The following is an 18,267-nucleotide window of genomic DNA, read 5'->3' on the forward strand; positions in this document are numbered from 1 at the left end:
TCCGTGCAATGACCCACAACTATTATTTTGTCTGCCATTGGTGGTATTGACAATATAATCTAATATATGAGTTTAGATAAATAGGATAATTTCCCGTGAAACCATGAATATTTCCATTTGATCACCTAGAGACTTTTGTCTGTTATATCGCCCAGTATTCCAAGTATGGATCACAAAACCCTCGCATGTCGACAAAACGCCTTGAAAATGCTACATGCTACAAATTCCTTGAGACGAGTAATATCACTTCCAGCCTGGCTCATACGGTTCGCGTTAATCTTAGTCTGGCGAAAGTTGGACAGTGGATGCGAAAGTGTCTAAATTTTTCCACGTCATCTTCTTCTTTTTATCTTTGACAAGTCGCGTCCTCCAAAATCCTTTGCCTCACCGCGTGAGCACCAATGGGAGAGTGTCCAGTTAGTACGCCTATCATTGCAGCAATGTGAGCCTTGCTAACAGTCCAATGGATCTTTTATGTTTCACCCTTGTTCAGACGGCATACGCAATCCCACAAGTGCTGCTTGCTGGCCAACGCTTCCTGAGATCGCGCAAAGTACAAAGTTCCAGTGTGCGAATGATCGAAGACAGGGAGACGCCTGCTTGTTCCTATCCTGATGGAATTTAGGTATGAGTCCGCTTTTTGCAAGCTCATCTACTTACATTACAAAATCCGACAATTCTGCTGTGACCAGACACCCAGCCAACTTTAATATAGAAGTAGCTCGATGATACTGCTAGTGATATCCTGCACTCCTTAAATTGCTTTGACCTCACTCTGAGCGAGTTCAAGGTCAGTAAAGCAGCTCGGCCTTCGGAATGTACACATCAGTGACATTACAGTGATCTGGCTGTTGAGTTGATTTAGAGCTCCCTATAGAAGATACCCTCTTCCACTTGAGCTTCGATTCCTTCGTGAAAAAGCACACTGCGCATTTTCGCCTGCGTCTCCACCCCACCGAGATATCTCGCGGAAGTATGTACGCGGAGAAGCTGCCGCTAGGAGTAGATTTCACGGCGCAGTGGTCCAGTGGACTGTATCCTTTCCAGTAGTAATTTAGTTCTAGGTTAAGCCTTGAAAATGCGAGAATCACTGCAGCAATCGGGGACCCATTTTCAGAGCAGCTATAGATTGCATGTAACTGTAGTGTATAAAAAGAAATGAAAAGTCTCCCTAAAAAATACGTCCGTATATCCGCCAGTCTGTCCGCTACGCACTAGCTCCTGAGTTTGTGGGAAACAAATCTGAGATTTTGCTCAAGTTTTTTTGATTCTTGGTATTGCTCATTTGTCGGAACCCAGACGGAAAACATATTTTAACCGGCCGATGAAATCTTTACGTCCTTTTGATTCTTGGACTTTGACATTGGAAAATTTGAAGAGGTTGACGAATTGTGTCATTCCGCATGAAAACTGATGGTTTGAATGGAAGTTCTTTTCCACAAATGGTACGTGATTGGTTGTTGGTGACGGCCTTAGTGACTAATTTACTAACAAAGCAGTAAATTAATAAGATGCTCCAGAGGTTTCGCCCTATACGTATACCTTGAGTATTTAGTTGTGGAATGGAGATCTACATACGTAAAAATCAAACTTAAGTATCTAACTTTTTAACCACAAATCACACCAGATGACAACTGAGCACAGAAAAAACTCTTAGGTAGTAGATAATGAAAGACAGTAAACCTTTCTTAAAATGCATTTTCTTAATTTATTACTTTCAAAGCTCATTTATTTTGGGAACGGTATCATAATATGAATTCAAAAGCGCACTCCAAATGGAAAAAATTCTTAAAGTGAAACAAATTAAATGCGAAATTTTTTGTAAAAAAAATTTCTTGAGAAAAATCTGCTTAAATTTTTAATTATTTAAGATTTTCTCCTACTTCAACATCCCGTTCTTCTCAAATTTGCTTTGCCAGTCGCATTCAAGTCAACTTAAGCAGGGCAAAGTCGAAAATTTAAAGCTCACTGAATGCGGAATAAAAGCGGTGGAATAACTCAAAAGTAAAGTAAAACTGTAAATACACACACACATACAAACATACTAATGTATATATATATATGTACATGTGTTTCCGTGAGCTTGTTTCCAAAAAAGAAACCAGCTGTCTTCCGTTGATTTGCTTTGCATGTCAATTTTAATTAGATAATGGGGAATGTCATTTTAACACCACACTAAATTGGAAGCGCTGACATGAAACGAGCGCGGTGCGAAGCAGAGCGAATTGAAGGATAGAGGTGTGCAAGCATTTCACGAATACATCAATCATACGCCCTGTTGAACAACTAAAGGCGTCTGCGAAATGGGTGAAAGGAAAGTGATTAAAGATAAAACTCAAAGAGAATATGTTAGATTTTACTATAATTTAGATTTACAATATGTGGGCCGGTGGCAATAGAGTCGAGGAAAAAGTGGAAAGAGTAGTACTTTTGCAAAAGGCTATGCACGTTAGGTGGCGCTGTACACAAGTTAGTAACAAAACCGGTGTTTACTAACCGATTTGACTTATGAATTGAAATATTCATTTATAATACTGAAAATCCTGAATTTAAAAAAGAATACTGACAAGGAAAAATGTGGAACTCCCTGAAAAGAACCCATATAAAAATTGCTCAGAAAGGGTGATCTATTTGCAGGTTTCCTACTTAGTGTGATGTTTTGCTTCAAGGCCTTAATCGAAGCAGGGTTCTCGGCAAAGACTTTACATATCTTCTTTTTACTGGCATAGAAACCGCTTACGCGATTAAAGCCGAGTTAGCAACAGCGCGCCAGACGTTTCTTCTTTTCGCAAAGTGGCGCCACCTGGAGATTCCATACGAAGTCAGGTCCTTCTCGACCTGGTCCCTCCAAGGGAGTGGAGGTCTTCCTCTTCTTCTGCTTCTGCCGGCGGGTACTGCGCCGAATACTTTCATACGGTCATGTATTTCAGGCATCAAATAGTCGGTTATCATGACGCGATAACGCTTGCCATTGACGGCTACGTTCTCACTGGCATCATTATTGAAGATATGTAGGCCGGTGGAATCATCGAACCACACCAAAGCGTTGTGTTTTCTAGATGAAAGAACTGCTTTTGTTTTGAATCTCTTTAGGTTGTTATTCGTCCGAAATGCGGCAATTTTGATTGTCTACATACCCATTGAATCAGAAATGAATCACTGACCAAATTTGGCTCGAAAACGTCGGATCTTCTTGGAGCTTTTCAAGAGCCGATAGAGTGAAGTGTTGTTGCTTAGGAAGAGCGAGAAGTATCAGGTCTTGCGCAAGCTGTATTTTGTTCGCTTTCAATTTAAGATCTCGACGTAAAAGGCGCCAAGTCGTTTCATACGTCAATCCGAGTTACAGCGAACGGCGCCGAATCCCCTCTCCATCGCCTTTGTGTACAGTTACAGCTACGGCTGCTTTATTTTATTTCCTTCGTGTTGGACGTGGTCTGTCCGGTTGAATGTTATTCAATAATAAATGCTGGGTCTCAAGTTGGGTGATTGTGTTGCGAATAGTACACTCAGTAGGCCTATTATGTTGACCATAAGCTTAGCGTAGCTCGCGAAATCTTTACAGCACAAGATTTTTAGGAATATAGTTGAACAATTTGAAAACGTTGTTTAGGTCTGAGTCTTTCTTTGATGAAAACGATTATCGGCGGTTTTGACAAATTGGCAGCTTCTTGGGAAGGTAACGACGTTATAGATCGATATCTGAAAATTCATGGACTCGTTCGCATATACCATAAGCAGACGGACATGACTCATGCGTGATCTGTCAAAACAAGGCTTTTGAAAAACGTACCCCTACTTGCATCACCCAATATAGGTGGATTATGCGAGTTGTTTGTACGTTTCGACTCTCTACAAACTCTAAGGCATTCAAATATAAAGACTGGAAAAGCCAAAGCTGGAACCTTCGTATCAACAGCCAATTTCAAAATCTATCCTTCCTCTTTCACAATTATATGTAAGAATGATATCAAATGACTACGGCTATAATTTCGAAGACAGCTACTGTTATATAAAAAGTGTAGGCAACCCTGCATTGGTTAAAGAGCAAACCATTATGGCGTAGACGGAAATAAATACAAATATGAATGACAAATAAAATATGAAAATGACACAAATAACAATAAGAGATGGAAACAATAAAATTAAGCAACAAATGTGTATGAGAGAATAACAAAGCGAATTTTGCGAAATATAAAGATAAGAAAAAATCTAGAAAGCAGAAAACAGAAAACAGCTTTAAGCGCTTATAAGCCGCATAATCATAAGCAAATTAGGCTATAATGGAATGGGTAATATGGCGAAAGAAAAAGGGAAGCAGTAAGAACGTAGCGCAAAAGCCAATTATAAGAATAAACATGAAAGTGAGTAGACACAGGCTAGAATATAAGCATGCTTATATGTACTTGAGAGGGTAGTGCCCTGTAGGGAAAAGCAGGCCAGGTGTTCCACTTGTTCTTTTGACTAATTCATACTAGCCTTGAGCTATAGCAAACTTAAAAATTAAAGTCAAAGATTTGAATTAACTCTGCGAAGAACTTGACTATGTTTAATTTGATGGTTTCTTTAATAGAAAGGTTCTGAACTCTTACTAGTTATAACGTTTGTTGAACTAGAAGCACCGTCTTTGTAATATCAGATTTTCCTACAGGGATATCTACACCCATATCAATATATACAAGTATATATACATAAGTATGTGCATCCACACTTGAGCGTCGCTGACAAATGACATCTGCTTGAGAATCTTCACGCGCGACACCAGCGCGGCAAGTGGGTGTTGAGTGTCAGCGACGTATGCTAAGCATGAAGACATTTATATGTATGTGTTTATCATTTTTTTGTAGTTATGCTTATTTGATACATTCTTCTATGCTTTTTGCTCGCTATGACAGCGCCAAATTATATGAAAGTAGTAAAAAATAATATCGCATGTATATATATATGGCATGTGTGTTTGTGTATTTGTGAAATGCCGACAAGTGCTTATGTAAGCAATAACAAGGACTGATACCAAAGCTGTTCACATAAAGATATTCAGAAATATATGGTATACTATTAAGAGCAAAAAATAGTAAGATTTTGTTTACAACCTTAAAATTCATAAATTATTCTAAAATCTATGTCGTCCCCACCAAGCAAACCTCCGTGGCCCCAATGGACTTGTGCCAACGTTTTTTCCAAACCTCGAAACAGTTGTTAAAGTCATTTTCCCGATTAGCTGTCAATGCGCTTAGCGTTTCAGGGCTACAATTGACTCAAAACGGTTACCTGGAGCGATCGTTAGAGTTTGCTGAATGGCCCGAAAGTCACATGAAGTTATATCAGGTGAAATCAGTGGTTGTGACACGATATTGATTGAAAATTTGGTAAAAAACTCAAGAAGAATCAATGCAGTTTGCGACGGTGCATTATCCTCCTGCAAAAACCAAAAGTTTTTGGCGCATAATTCCGACCTCTTTTTACGGAAAGTTTTCCAAAAACGACGCATAACCCTCAAGTAGTATTCCTTCTCGACAGTTTGGCCGGTCGGAAGGGATTCGGAGTGCACCGCAACTCGGCAATCGAAGAAACCTGTCAACATAGCCTAGATTTTTGACCTGTTTTCACGTGCTTTTTTCAGCTTCGGCTCACTTTTGCCATCATATTCGGCTGATAATCTGTTTCCGCGTCGTAAGCATAGTTTGAAGACTCATCTCTAGTAATTCATGACATCCTGGTAGTAGGAAATCATTGTTCGCTTTAACGTCTGTGGAACAATGCTTTCCTGCTACCAGGATGTCATGAAACGTGTTATTACTAGCGATGAGTCTTGGATCTATGTTTTTCGAAAAAACTTTGTGATTTTGGAACCAATCGTGCTTTCACTTTTTTTTGACTCAAATGATCCCTCAAAGTGGTTTTCACTGATCCTTCCGATATTCCAACGATGCCAGTAAGATCTCTGACTGTTAATTATCGATTATCAAACACCAATTCCTTTATTATACTGACGTGTTAATCATCAGTGGATGTTGATGGCCGTCCTGAACATGGTTCGTCGTCAACGCATTCTCGATCCTCTTTGAATAACCCTCTCGAATACCGCAGTTAAGCTTGAACTTTTCCCTATTTCCTCACGATCCTCTTAACCACAATGAGTTTATATGAAAAGCAGTCACGTATCACCTAGCCATATCTACCACTTGTTACTTGGACAGTTTTATAACTATCTTCGTAAGATCATAAGAAAACATCACCAACCCCACAAAAACGCCAAGCTAGCGACAGCCTCAATGCGAACTGGAGCTTCGCAATCTTTATGCGGTGTACAAAAACCAAAGATTTCAACTTCAAAGTTAAGTATATACTTCTATGAGGCTGCGAAATATGGAACCTCACAGCCTCTGGCCTACCAGTTTCCACAAACCGATGCCTTCACAGTATTTTCGACATTTCCTGGCTCGTCGCTCTCGCTAATACGAATTTATGGCCACGCAGAAGTTGATCAACCTTAGGGACTGAGATTCTCAAAACTAAAATGTGACTTGCTTGGGCCTGTTCTGAGACAAAATCCCGACACAATAACCTGGAACGTTTTCGACTGGAATCCACATGGCAGCCGTCAATGAGACCGATAGGTCGATATGCCTGTAGCATAAATTTGAGGACCGAAATATCTAAAGTCCAAAATAGTTATAGTTAAAAAGAGAAGATAGCGAAATCAAGGATTGTACTTATGATCAGCCAATCAACCCAAGGGACCGAGATTCTCAAAATAAAATGGGACAGGCTGAAGGCTGAAGGCTGAGACGAGATCCCGACACAATAACCTGGCACGTTATTGACTGGAAATATCGTTATCGTCAAAACATGGCAGCCGACAGAGAGGCCGAACTATTCCCACATGTAGAATAAATTCGGAGACCGAAATATCTAAGGTCAAAAAAAAAAAAATATGTATCTAAAATAAGAATATAGCACAAAATCGAAATAAATGAGACAGTGTCAGTGTATTGTTTGCTACAGTGTAACCTCGATGTATATATATATACATATATATTGTATCCTGCAGCTTCGAGGTTACACTGTAGCAAAGAATACACTGACACTGTCTCACTGTATATATATTAGTCCGATAAAGACAGAAATTTGGCAGATAAAGTTCCACAATCTTTGAACCTATAGTTTTATAACGTTAAGTGTATTGCTTGAACTCACAAGAACATTCAATAACAACACAAAGGTTCAGTCACTCTTCAAGGAGACACGTTCCTTCTAGGGGTCTCCTTTAACTACCGTCCTACTCTACTATTATTCACGGTTTTGTTTCTGAGAATCGAAAATCTCAGAGTGCGTTACTTTCTTATTCGGAAAGTCGTATTGAATAAACTTGGATTATTTTTCCAGAACTATCGGCACCTAGCAAACAGAACAAAGCTTATCTATAAACCCACACTTTTGAAGTTCAGACTATTGGACCTATTACATCTTCCTACAAAAAGCAGGAACTTATACCAAAAGAAATAACCACATTTAGAGCCAATCATGAACCGAGTTAATGCTAAATTACCCTCTAAATCTTACCAAAGGATATGAGCATGTGTCAGCAGTCAACTCAACGTATATATACGAAACTAAGTGTCTTGAAACAGCGCTGTCAGAACGCTGACAGCTGTTTTACATGTGCCGACATAGTGTGAAGAAAAATAAAGAAAAATTGGATACAAAAACTAAGCTGCCAAAGGGGAGCAGAGAAAATTTGTACGAAACAAGGAAAAAAGTGGCATGAAAGAATTTCAACAAAAAAAAAGTAAAGAAAGTATGAAGGATAAGATTAAGGCCAACCGCCAGTCAGTCAACTAGCAGCTGGCACAGACATGTCGCGTCTTTTGTGTCTCACTTGGTGTTAGAGAATGTGTTAGTGTGTATGTGTGTGTGAGTGGCATATGCAAAGTGCTTATATATATAGCTATTTTAATATATATACTTATATATACGAAGCTTCAGCCATCGAGTGGCAGTCAGGGCGAGGCAGTTGAGTAGCTGACGCTGAAGAAAACGCTCGGAGCAAGGTAACGCAGCGCACGTCGTCTTCGGTGTTAGGAATATATACAGTATGTATGCATTCTTGCCTTAAGCCCCGTCTAAGCCACTCTCTCTCCCATCCAGTTTCCAGCATTGCTTGCTTCGCATCGAAGATGTTGAACTTTTTAAACGGATGAAAGTGATAAGTTTCACAATTTCTCTTGTTCTTCTTTCAAAGCAAAATTTTTTTTTTTAAGTGAATAAATCAGCGATGACACAAAGCAGCCATAAAGCAAAATCGCATAAAAATATTATGCACATACATATTTATATATATATATATATGTATTATATAACGAAATAAGTGCGAAGCGTTTAACTGCGATACAAGTGAGGAGAATATGTTTCGTGAATGGAAAAATATGCTGAAAGTTGCTGGCAGTGGGCGGCTTGAAACTTTCAAATTCATATAAATAAGTGTCACTGGCAGAAATGGCGAAAGCCAAAGTGCAAGCGAAGAATGAAGTAAGTTAAAAAGCTTAGCAGCAGCTCCAGCCCTTCTACTATCTATTATGAGTTTTTGCCATTCGCACAACGCCGCCCACACAGTTTAGCCAGATGCCAAAAAATATGGTGCCAAAGTAAAAAAAAAAATAAATTCCGCTTCCGCTTATATCCGCTTTATCGAAAGTTGTCTTGCTTGGCTTTGTCAGTTGTCACTGCTTGATATTAGATCTTTGCTATTTCTTCGGCAGACAAAAATCGACGAGCGTTTGGCCCGCAGCAGGCAAAATGCTCTTACAATAAGGTTATCCTAAATTTCATTAGATCTTCAGGTGATCTGAAGAAAAAAAAAGCCAAAAAGAATAAAATCCGAAACTCGAAAATTTCAGAGTTATCTTGCACAATAACCCGTGTCAAATTACATGAAGCTAACTCGAAAAGAAGAAGTTACAGTAATAATAGTTGGAACATTCAGTTTGTATGGCAGTATGTATATGAATGATTTCTTCGAATATGCCACCATTAATTTGGACAATAACCCAAGCCGAATTTAGTGCTGATAACTCGTTAAATGAAAAGGTTCTCCATACAACACTTGATTCCTGTAGTGGTACGATATTCCGACAACTGAGCTTCCTCTTGGAAAGAATAGGTCGTGTTCAACATTTCGGATCCATATCTGAAAAAACTGTGGAACCAGCTTTCGTATATACAGTCAGATAGACATATACAGGCTAAATCGACTCGGGTTGTCATACCGATCAGTTATACACATTTTTTATTGAGTCACCAATGTTTCCTCCTAGAAGTAAATCGTGGTAAACTTAATATACCCTCTTCGTGGCATAATTACCTCTAGCGCTCTACTTCGAGCTTAACCCGTCCAACTTTAACAAAAACTTCATTCAAATTCTTATTATTTATCACGATTTCTGGTTTATGAAGAGGTTTTATATTATTTACAAAAATGCGTCGGACGCTTTTCCATAATTTGAAAACCAAGAAACTCAAACATCACACTTCTTGGTACACTCATCTCATAGGGAGTATTTCGTTCTCATCAGATGATATGGCACCTCCACTTCTACAGACCTTAAGTAATCCAATCGGAAATCATCATAAAACTCGTAGAACTTTCTGTTTCAGCCTTTCGTGGCATAGTTACAAATTCAACTGCTTAAAGCTTTCACAAAATCAATTACATTTAAGCCATATTTTTTGCTTTCGTTGAGAATGATATACGAACGGTTCCTCTAATGAATTTGTACCAGTTTATTCGTAAAGCTAGCAATAATAATAAAATAATAATAAATTTTAAGTTGGCTAAAAAATGTTCAGTCATATACTAAATTTTTTGCCAAATAAAGCTTTGTTGACAGTTAACCATAACTTTACTGACAGATCGAAAAGCTGAGGTTTTGATTCGACTTAATTTCACAGTTTCTTAACTTAACAAGTCTCTAGGATTCAACTTATCAACCAAATTATTCATGATGTCGGTTACTCTGGACTATTCTGTCTCTTTTATACAGATGAAAGAAGAAAGCTTTAGAAAACTTTTAATAAGCAAGACGACAAAGTTTACGCAAAAACTTTCAAAGATGCAAATAATGTAATTCCAAGGGTCCAATGTTGTCACCATTCAGTTGCTGTAATGGTTTAATGGGCAGTCTCCTTTTACACGTTAAGCCATGGAAAAAATAATTGCTGTACAAAACGCTTAGTCTGCGAAAATTTCCAGCTTTATTACATAGAGCCATAGACATAGGGCAATAGCCTGTTGAAACCCCTTATTGCGATCGATCTTGGGCCAAAAGGATACCGACGGTGGCCCAGTGCTGACCCAACTCCCGCGAAGTCCAGCTATCTAGTAGTAGAACTCAAGAGGACACGGGAGTACCGACCCGCTCCCATTCTACTCATAGTGGTTTTAGAGAGTCTTTCCACACCACATGAGCTCTCCACTACATAAAGACTTCAGAGAACATAATGAGCTTGACTATGGTGACCTAGAGCCAGAGGACCAATTTCGGAGAGAGACTCCACCTTTCACTAATGGTTCCTCTACACCAGTATAAGGCAATCGATGCCGTTTTCAGCTTCCATGAAAGCTTCCTCTCCAGAATCAACCCTAAATTTTCACTGCAACTGCCGGTATATTCTAGTAAGGCTTCCGACTGCCCAATTTGTCACGGATTTGTCCTACCCTTGCATCAACTCATACTTACGCGGTACTCAGGAGCTTTTCTTTGACCATAAGTCCTACAACAACTGCATAGGTAATCACCCGGCAGCCCTGATCCTCAAGTCTTTTAGCAGATCGTTAACGACCAGGATCCACAGCAGTAGAATGAAGGAGAACTTCAACTTCTGGGGTTCCCCTACTCACATTTCGTCAAGCACATGCGTTGCTCCATTCAGTTTCAATTACTCTGTTGCACAGAAGACTGAAAATTAGGTGTTTGAGGTTTGTTTCAACCCCAAGACCGTCCATAGCGGACTGTTTCCGAAAGTGCGTTATTGAAAGCTCCCTCAATATCAAGGCAAGTCCCAACAGCGAATTATTTCACCCTAAAGCCTTTCTAAGCCATGATAATGTAGTATGCAGGGCAGTACCCATCGACCTGCCATTAAAATACGCATGTTGCTCGCCTGATAAATGGTCCCTCGAAATGCGCCTGCTTATGTATCTGCCTATCAGTATATCTAAATTTATTTTTTGATAAAATGGTAGGAGACAAATTGATTATAGGCCTATACTAAAACAAGTTTTATTTGAACTTTCTGATCTTTGGTATATTTTTTACTGACCATAATATTTATGCTACGTCTATAGAAGGTATATTTTTAGAAGTGTAGAATTTCCTAGAGGGATAGCTGCCAAATCAGCTATCAAAGAGAACGCATGATGTTGACATTTATTTACAGAATAATTTCACGAACTTTCATGCAAAGACTTAAGGTGACTTTACTAGCGGTTGAGCATCTTGGGAATATATAACTGAAATCAAAATAATTTTAGCGAGACATTTTGAAAACTGAAACTAAGTTGCAATTAAAATTAAGCAGACAAATGAACGGAGACTTCTATGTTCCTACCGTCAATAACAAAAGTCTAGTTGAGAAGAGATACCAAAATACTACATTGAGACTAACTTTTGTTGACTGAGTCATGCTGATACAGTAAATATAATTGACGAGTGCTGAAATGAGAGGGTGCCGTTGACTTAAATTTTGTTCCTAGCTGGTTTAAATTCAAGACTCGGCGATATTTTTTCGAAAAAGTCGCTTTAACTTGAACCGACAGCATGGTCTTCATAAAAAACTGTCATAAAGTCGAAATACTGACCAAACAATAAATTCCATACAATTTGCGTGCTAATAAAGCCTTAATATTGACCGTAGTAATTTTTATGTTTCACTCGAAGTAAAAGTAATAAACACAACCTTCACCATCAACTTTGAGAAATTATAGCATTACAACCAACAAACTTACGCGCACCTTGCGCACCCCACGCTGTCATGACAAGAAATCTTTCTTTGCATAATAGCACACAGAAATAGACCAAAAACAAATTAGCGGCTGAAAACAATGACCCAGAAAAGATGGTGGCATGAAAATGAGATATTTTAAAAATATTTCCCTAAAAGCAAACCTGCGAATCGCCACACAAAAGCGCATAAAAAAGTTGCATATAAAAATATCAAAAAGGAATAACTCAAGGCGGAGAGCGAAAATAATTTTGTGTCGCCAAGAAATGTGGCGAAAAACTTTTACGGCCACTAAAAGAGAAATGGTGGCCGGGCAGCGGCAACAAGGCAACAAACTGTTGTAAATCACACAGAATGCCCAAATGGCCAAGTAGCCAAACGCAAACAACAAAAACGACGGCTGCAGCTGCTGCCACCAACGAAGCAAGCCTCCGACCGCCGCCCAACGCCATTGCTGCCGCGCCAACTTCATCAACACACTTTTGTTTACTTGTGCCACTTGGCGCGCGCGCGCAAACGCGCTGTCATTGCCATTTTCTAATTTTCACTTGCCAGCCAGCAAACAAACAAATCAACAAACAAACCAACTCGAAATTGGAGCAAATGCGGTGGTGTGGCAGTGAGGAGGCGCTGAGGTGCTGGGCTATTGTTGGTGGGGGTCGGTGTGTGTATACAACATCACCAACGTTGTCCTTCATTGCGCCGCCACAGCAACCGAGTGGCAATGTAGCCGCTGTGCATACAATAACTTTGACATGCACACAATAACTTTGTTGTTGCCACAGAGGCAGCAGCAGCAGCGACCGTCAAGCGTCAGGCATAGCTCTCATAGCTGGGAGCTTCAACCGCAGCTGTTGCCCTGAGTGGCTAGCCAGCTGCTGCCATCACTGGTCGGTAGCCAGCAGTTTGCACGCTTTCACCATTATCACTTTTTCAATATAAATATGCCTCAACCCGCCTCCCTCTCTCGTCGCACTCACAATGCAGTTGCCACTGTGCTTGCAAAAACCGAAAAAAAAATCAAGAAATATCTGTATCTATATGAATTTTTCCCACACACTTTCATGCCATTCTCCACTTCATCTTCTTCTTCTTACACATTTTGTTCTTGTTCTCTTTTGCAGAGTGGATTTTCGTCCAGGTCGTGGGATTTATGACTTGCAAATAAAAAACACCTCATACAATCGCGATAATGGCCGCTTCGAGTGTCGGATCAAGGCCAAAGGCACCGGTGCCGATGTACATCAGGAATTTTACAATTTGACAGTTTTGACACCGCCACATCCGCCAATGATAACGCCGGGCAACATAGCCATTGCCACCGAGGATAAACCGTTAGAATTGACTTGCAGCAGTGTGGGTGGCTCACCGGATCCGACGATAACGTAAGTAAAGTGAAATTGTTAAGTGAAAATTGTGACTTAACGACAGGTCAGTGGATAGAAAGTAAATAAATTTAGTCTCACCAAGCATACACACATACATATATACTATGGTTACACAATGTATATTAGATAGTTTAAAAAGTACACAGACACACTAAGTATTCAACACACAAGCGGAAATGTAAAAACAAGTAGCTGCCAGGAAATAAGTGGATTTAAAGCACTAAAGCAGGTGTAAACGACTTGATGAGCAAGATAAAAATATTAGCGTTATAGTAATGCAATAATCTAATTTTGAATACTGGAGTTGTCCGCAGCTCTACAAAGCACAAGTGGAGTTAGAGTAAAAATTTGTAAAGAAAAGCTGTATACATTTTATTTTCAGTGTCTATTAGCTCCTCCTTCTAACTGCATATGTGGTAACTAGTAAGAATCACACCTATGTTGACTTCATATGTAAAATTAATAAAACTCAGGCTAAATCTGTAAGCAGCTCATACCACAACCATAGTAAATCAGAAGTGAAAAATAAGTAAGTAAAAGTTAAGTTCGGCTTCACACGCTCTTATGAATCAAAGATGGCGATTTAAGGTGTATTCCTAGTTTAACGCAAGATTGGAAATTCATACAGGGTGTCTCAAAACCAACGCACTATTTAAATTTGGCACTATCTATATAGTAAAGTGTTCACAACCCTAAACACCCCAAATCGACAGCTGACAGTTTAGTATAGAACGACAGACCTTCATTACTGAACTATGCATTCTGACAAAAAAGTACCCGGAAATTTTAAAAATTGTATAAAACGTTTCATATTAAATTACTCATTAATATTTATTTTGTCTCCTTCAAAGTAATCTCCACCAGATGTACTATATAGTAGTACATTTTTTATAAACACTTTTTGAGGTATTCTTCAGCTCCATCAGCGAATTTCATTTCATCCTTTCGATCGACTAAAAACAGGTTACACGGAGTGGCAATTTCTATTTGTGGAATAAGCAAGAATCAGACAGAGCCAATTCAGATGAATACGGTAGCTGATCGATGGTATTTATTACGATTTTGGCTTTAAACTCAGTTACATTCGTGGCTCAATTCGATCGGCATTTACAAGTATAATGCTCTCAATATACACCAAACTCATTCGAACGGCTATACCCTTCCCTTTTTATACCCTGAACAGGGTATATTAAGTTTGTCACGAAGTCTGTAACACGCAGAAAAAAGCGTCAGAGACTCTATAAAGTATATAAATAAATGATCAGTATGTTGAGCTGAGTCGATTTAGCCATGTCCGTCTGTCTGTCCGTCTGTCCGTCCGTCTGTCTGTATATATACCAACTAGTCCCTCAGTTTTTAAGAAATCGTTTTGAAATTTTGCCAACGTCATTTTCTCTTCAAGGAGCTGCTCATTTGTCGGAACTGCCGATATTGGACCACTATAACATATAGCTGCCATACAAACTGAACGACCGGAAAAAAGTTCTTGTATGGAAAACTTTTGCATTTGACAAGATATATTCACAAAATTTGGTATAGAGTATTTTCTAAAACTACAATGCAATCTCCGAAGAAATTGTTCAGATCGGTCAACTAAAGCATATAGCTGCTATACAAACCGAACGATCGGAATCAAGGGCTTGTATGGAAAACTTTTGCATTTGACAAGATATATTCACGAAATTTGGTATAGAATATTTCCTGAAGCAATAATGTATTCTCTGCAAAAATTGTTCAGATCGGTTAACTATTGCATATAGCTGCCATATAAACGGAACACATAGTTACTGAAAGAAATGCAGCCGAAGTTAACGTTTTTTCTTGTTTTTTAATATTTTCATCAGTTGAAGAGGTCGAAGGTCGTCAAGAATAGCTCGACCGTCTTTGAAGGCATTGTACCACTTGTAGATTTGTGTTTTTGAATCATCGCAACTCTTTTCCAACCATCGCAACCACTTTTTGTTTTTTGAAATTTAATCACAATTTGTGAAAAAGTTTTGAAATGACGGGAAATTTAAATCTTGCGATAATTTTGAGACACCCTGTATTTTCAGGTGTATGCAAAACTTTGAATTAAGCATTTTGCGAAAAGTTCATAACTCATTAAATTATATTCTAGGTCGTAAACTCCCTTGGTCACTTTGCTATATTAGGCTTTATATCCGTAATATTGGTACAAAAGTCAACGCAGTTAACTAAATTATAGTATAATCGGTATGAGGTAAACATCGACCAGTTAAGCTGAAGACAGGATCCACTTATTTGATACCGGTCTCAACCGGTCTCACTCACAACTTCATATTATGTTTCTAATTTTTGATTTTATATTACTCAGACTGTTTTAACATATGAGCGCTATTTGTGTTGTCCACAGTAACTTAAAATATTCATCTCGGCCAAAAAATTTAATTAAGACGTGAACATTTCCCCGCGATTATTTTTTTCTTTCAACTTTCGATGTTAATTCACTCAGCAGCAATGCAATGATGAAATTAGTTTAATTTTCGGTCTTGAAGCTATATAAAGGACCAGTGTTTATTGATGGTATAAATAATATTTCGAAAAAAGAACTAAGCAATTTTCGATTATTAACATATATTGTTTCTCTAATTCCGAAATGTATAAGACAACCTATGTATGTAGAATACGAAATCTGGGTTAATTCGTTATCTAATTTTACCCACTGAGTATATTTAGTGAGTTGACGCACTTGTACTAGTTTTCATCATAGCCGTTATATGGGTAATGCGGGTGATTTAAATTCGATTTAGTCTATTTTTACAATGCAGTAAGTTAGACCGTAACTATTTGTATTAAAAAAGTTTGGTTGATTTAACATCAATGGTTTGAGATATATATATGTATTTAAGACACATTAAGAACCGAAGCCATGCCTACATTTCCAAAACTTTACAAACGAAAGACGTTGCTACCAGACAAGCAGAATTTTATTCGTATCATTTACTCTATATATAACTCTATAACTATCTGGATTAGTTTTAGTTGATACATACAACCGTTAGGTGAACTAAACTATACTATACTCCACACCAACATGTTGCAAGCGTACAAAAGTGTTTACACAATTAGAAATTACAGTTTTCTATTTAACCATCCAAACTTATAAAAAAACAATATCCAGTTAAATAATGGGCTTCTTAAACACCTCACTAAGCACCCCTATATACGAATAAAGAATGTCAGTCATTTGACACTACTCTATTAAGCACCAAAGTTAAGTCACTTCAAATAAAACACAAACTAAATTAAACTCAGACACATAGTTTCTTAAACAAACTCGATACAAATTAAAGAAACACACACATTAATATAAAACATTTTCTGGTTACCTAAAAGAATTATAAAGCTACGAGTTCTTTGAACCTCCCAATGGCAAGGACTTACAGTCAGGATAAATCAAACATTATTATCGCCTAAAATCGAGTAGAAATGACTGTTTTCTACTAGGATGAAATCAGCTTGTATGAACTCTTTTTGTTCAAATATACGATTATGTATGATCAGAACAATGTTACGGCTTTCTACAGAATGGACAGCAAACAAATTTTTCTGCTGTGTAGTGATTCGAAAATGTGTCAACTCGACATGGATTTAAAGCGTTGGTCCTACAAAAGTCTATCAACAATCATTACACATTAGTAATATTTGATTTTTCGTTACCGGCGATTTTATAAGATGGTTATATTTCATTTAAATTTCGATCAGAGAGTGCTACACTTATCACAGAACTACCGGAAAATATGACTACACAAGCACCTGTCTGACGGAAAAGGCGCATAAAAACCTTAACAAATTATTCGCTGCAATGAATTATCTTTTAGTAGATTTTAAAGCATAATTTTGCTTTGCGTCACAAAGCTCTCACAGTGCCTTTAGCACCCAATCTACTGCTAGTTGGCACTGTAGCACTTTTATGTGTGATTGAGATTGCTGCATTTTGCTCAGCCAAATCAAGCCTAAGCTATCAACTGTTCGTAAAGGAAAGTAAAGCAAAGTTAAGTTAAGGTCAAAATGAAATTAAAAGTAAACCTAAATTGATTGACTTCGAAAATTATGTTGACTTAAGAACAAAGTGCGAGAACAGAAACGGAATTTTTCATGTAACGTATACGCAGTGTAGTACTTTATGAAGGATACTTTGAAGTGAAGCGGTGGCATACAAAGCAGCTGGAAACTTTAAAAGCTTGGTAGCAAATTAGTATATGAGTATTTACTTCATTTGCAGCGAGATTTATTTTAGTTATTTATTTTTATAATTTTTTGTTGCATTTTTAATGGTGCGCGTCCAATTTCGCTAATAGCTGCAGTTGCCTATTTAGTACTTTATGGTTTACGTGCATAGATAAAGTTACAAAGTACTCAATATTAACTAAAGATAAGGAATACAAGTTGTTCAACGAATATGGTTTGGATTAGAAGTAAGTGCTTTGCAAAAAAACGGAACTCTTGGTCACACCAAGCCTGAATTAAAAGACATTCATGCATAGACTCCATGATATTTGGATATCGGACCACATGTATTAACAAATCACTTTCATAAGAGAAGTCGAAGTATCACTAATGGACAAACTGACTGCTATTGAATATAGATATTTTTAACAGAAGAATTTAGGTTGAGTTAAAGCATAGATGCTGATAGTTGTGGCCAATGCATATTTGACAATGGTTTTCAGAACGGTTACCAAATAAATATGTTTTTGCGCCGATATGTGACAATGAATAAAACATGGCTCCATCATTTCACTCCGAAGTCTAGTCGACAGTCATCCAAGTGGACTGCACACAATGAATCCGGTCCAAAGCATGGCATAATTTTTATTGACTACCTTGAGTAAGGAAGAACCACCCACAGCGACTA

At 38.1% G+C, this 18,267-nt stretch overlaps 1 protein-coding gene across 1 annotated transcript in view; it reads left to right on the top strand.

Moving 5' to 3' along the window:
* LOC120769357 (neural cell adhesion molecule 1) overlaps positions 1-18,267 on the top strand; it is a 376,191-nt gene that overhangs the window by 265,166 nt on the left and 92,758 nt on the right. Inside the window, exon 3 of the mRNA XM_040096318.1 lies at positions 13,125-13,385. Within this exon, the coding sequence (XP_039952252.1) occupies positions 13,125-13,385 (261 nt within the window). The remainder of the gene's footprint in view (positions 1-13,124; positions 13,386-18,267) is intronic.

The sequence above is a fragment of the Bactrocera tryoni genome, chromosome 2 (assembly GCF_016617805.1).
Source record: "Bactrocera tryoni isolate S06 chromosome 2, CSIRO_BtryS06_freeze2, whole genome shotgun sequence".
NCBI classification, from domain to species: Eukaryota; Metazoa; Arthropoda; class Insecta; order Diptera; family Tephritidae; genus Bactrocera; species Bactrocera tryoni.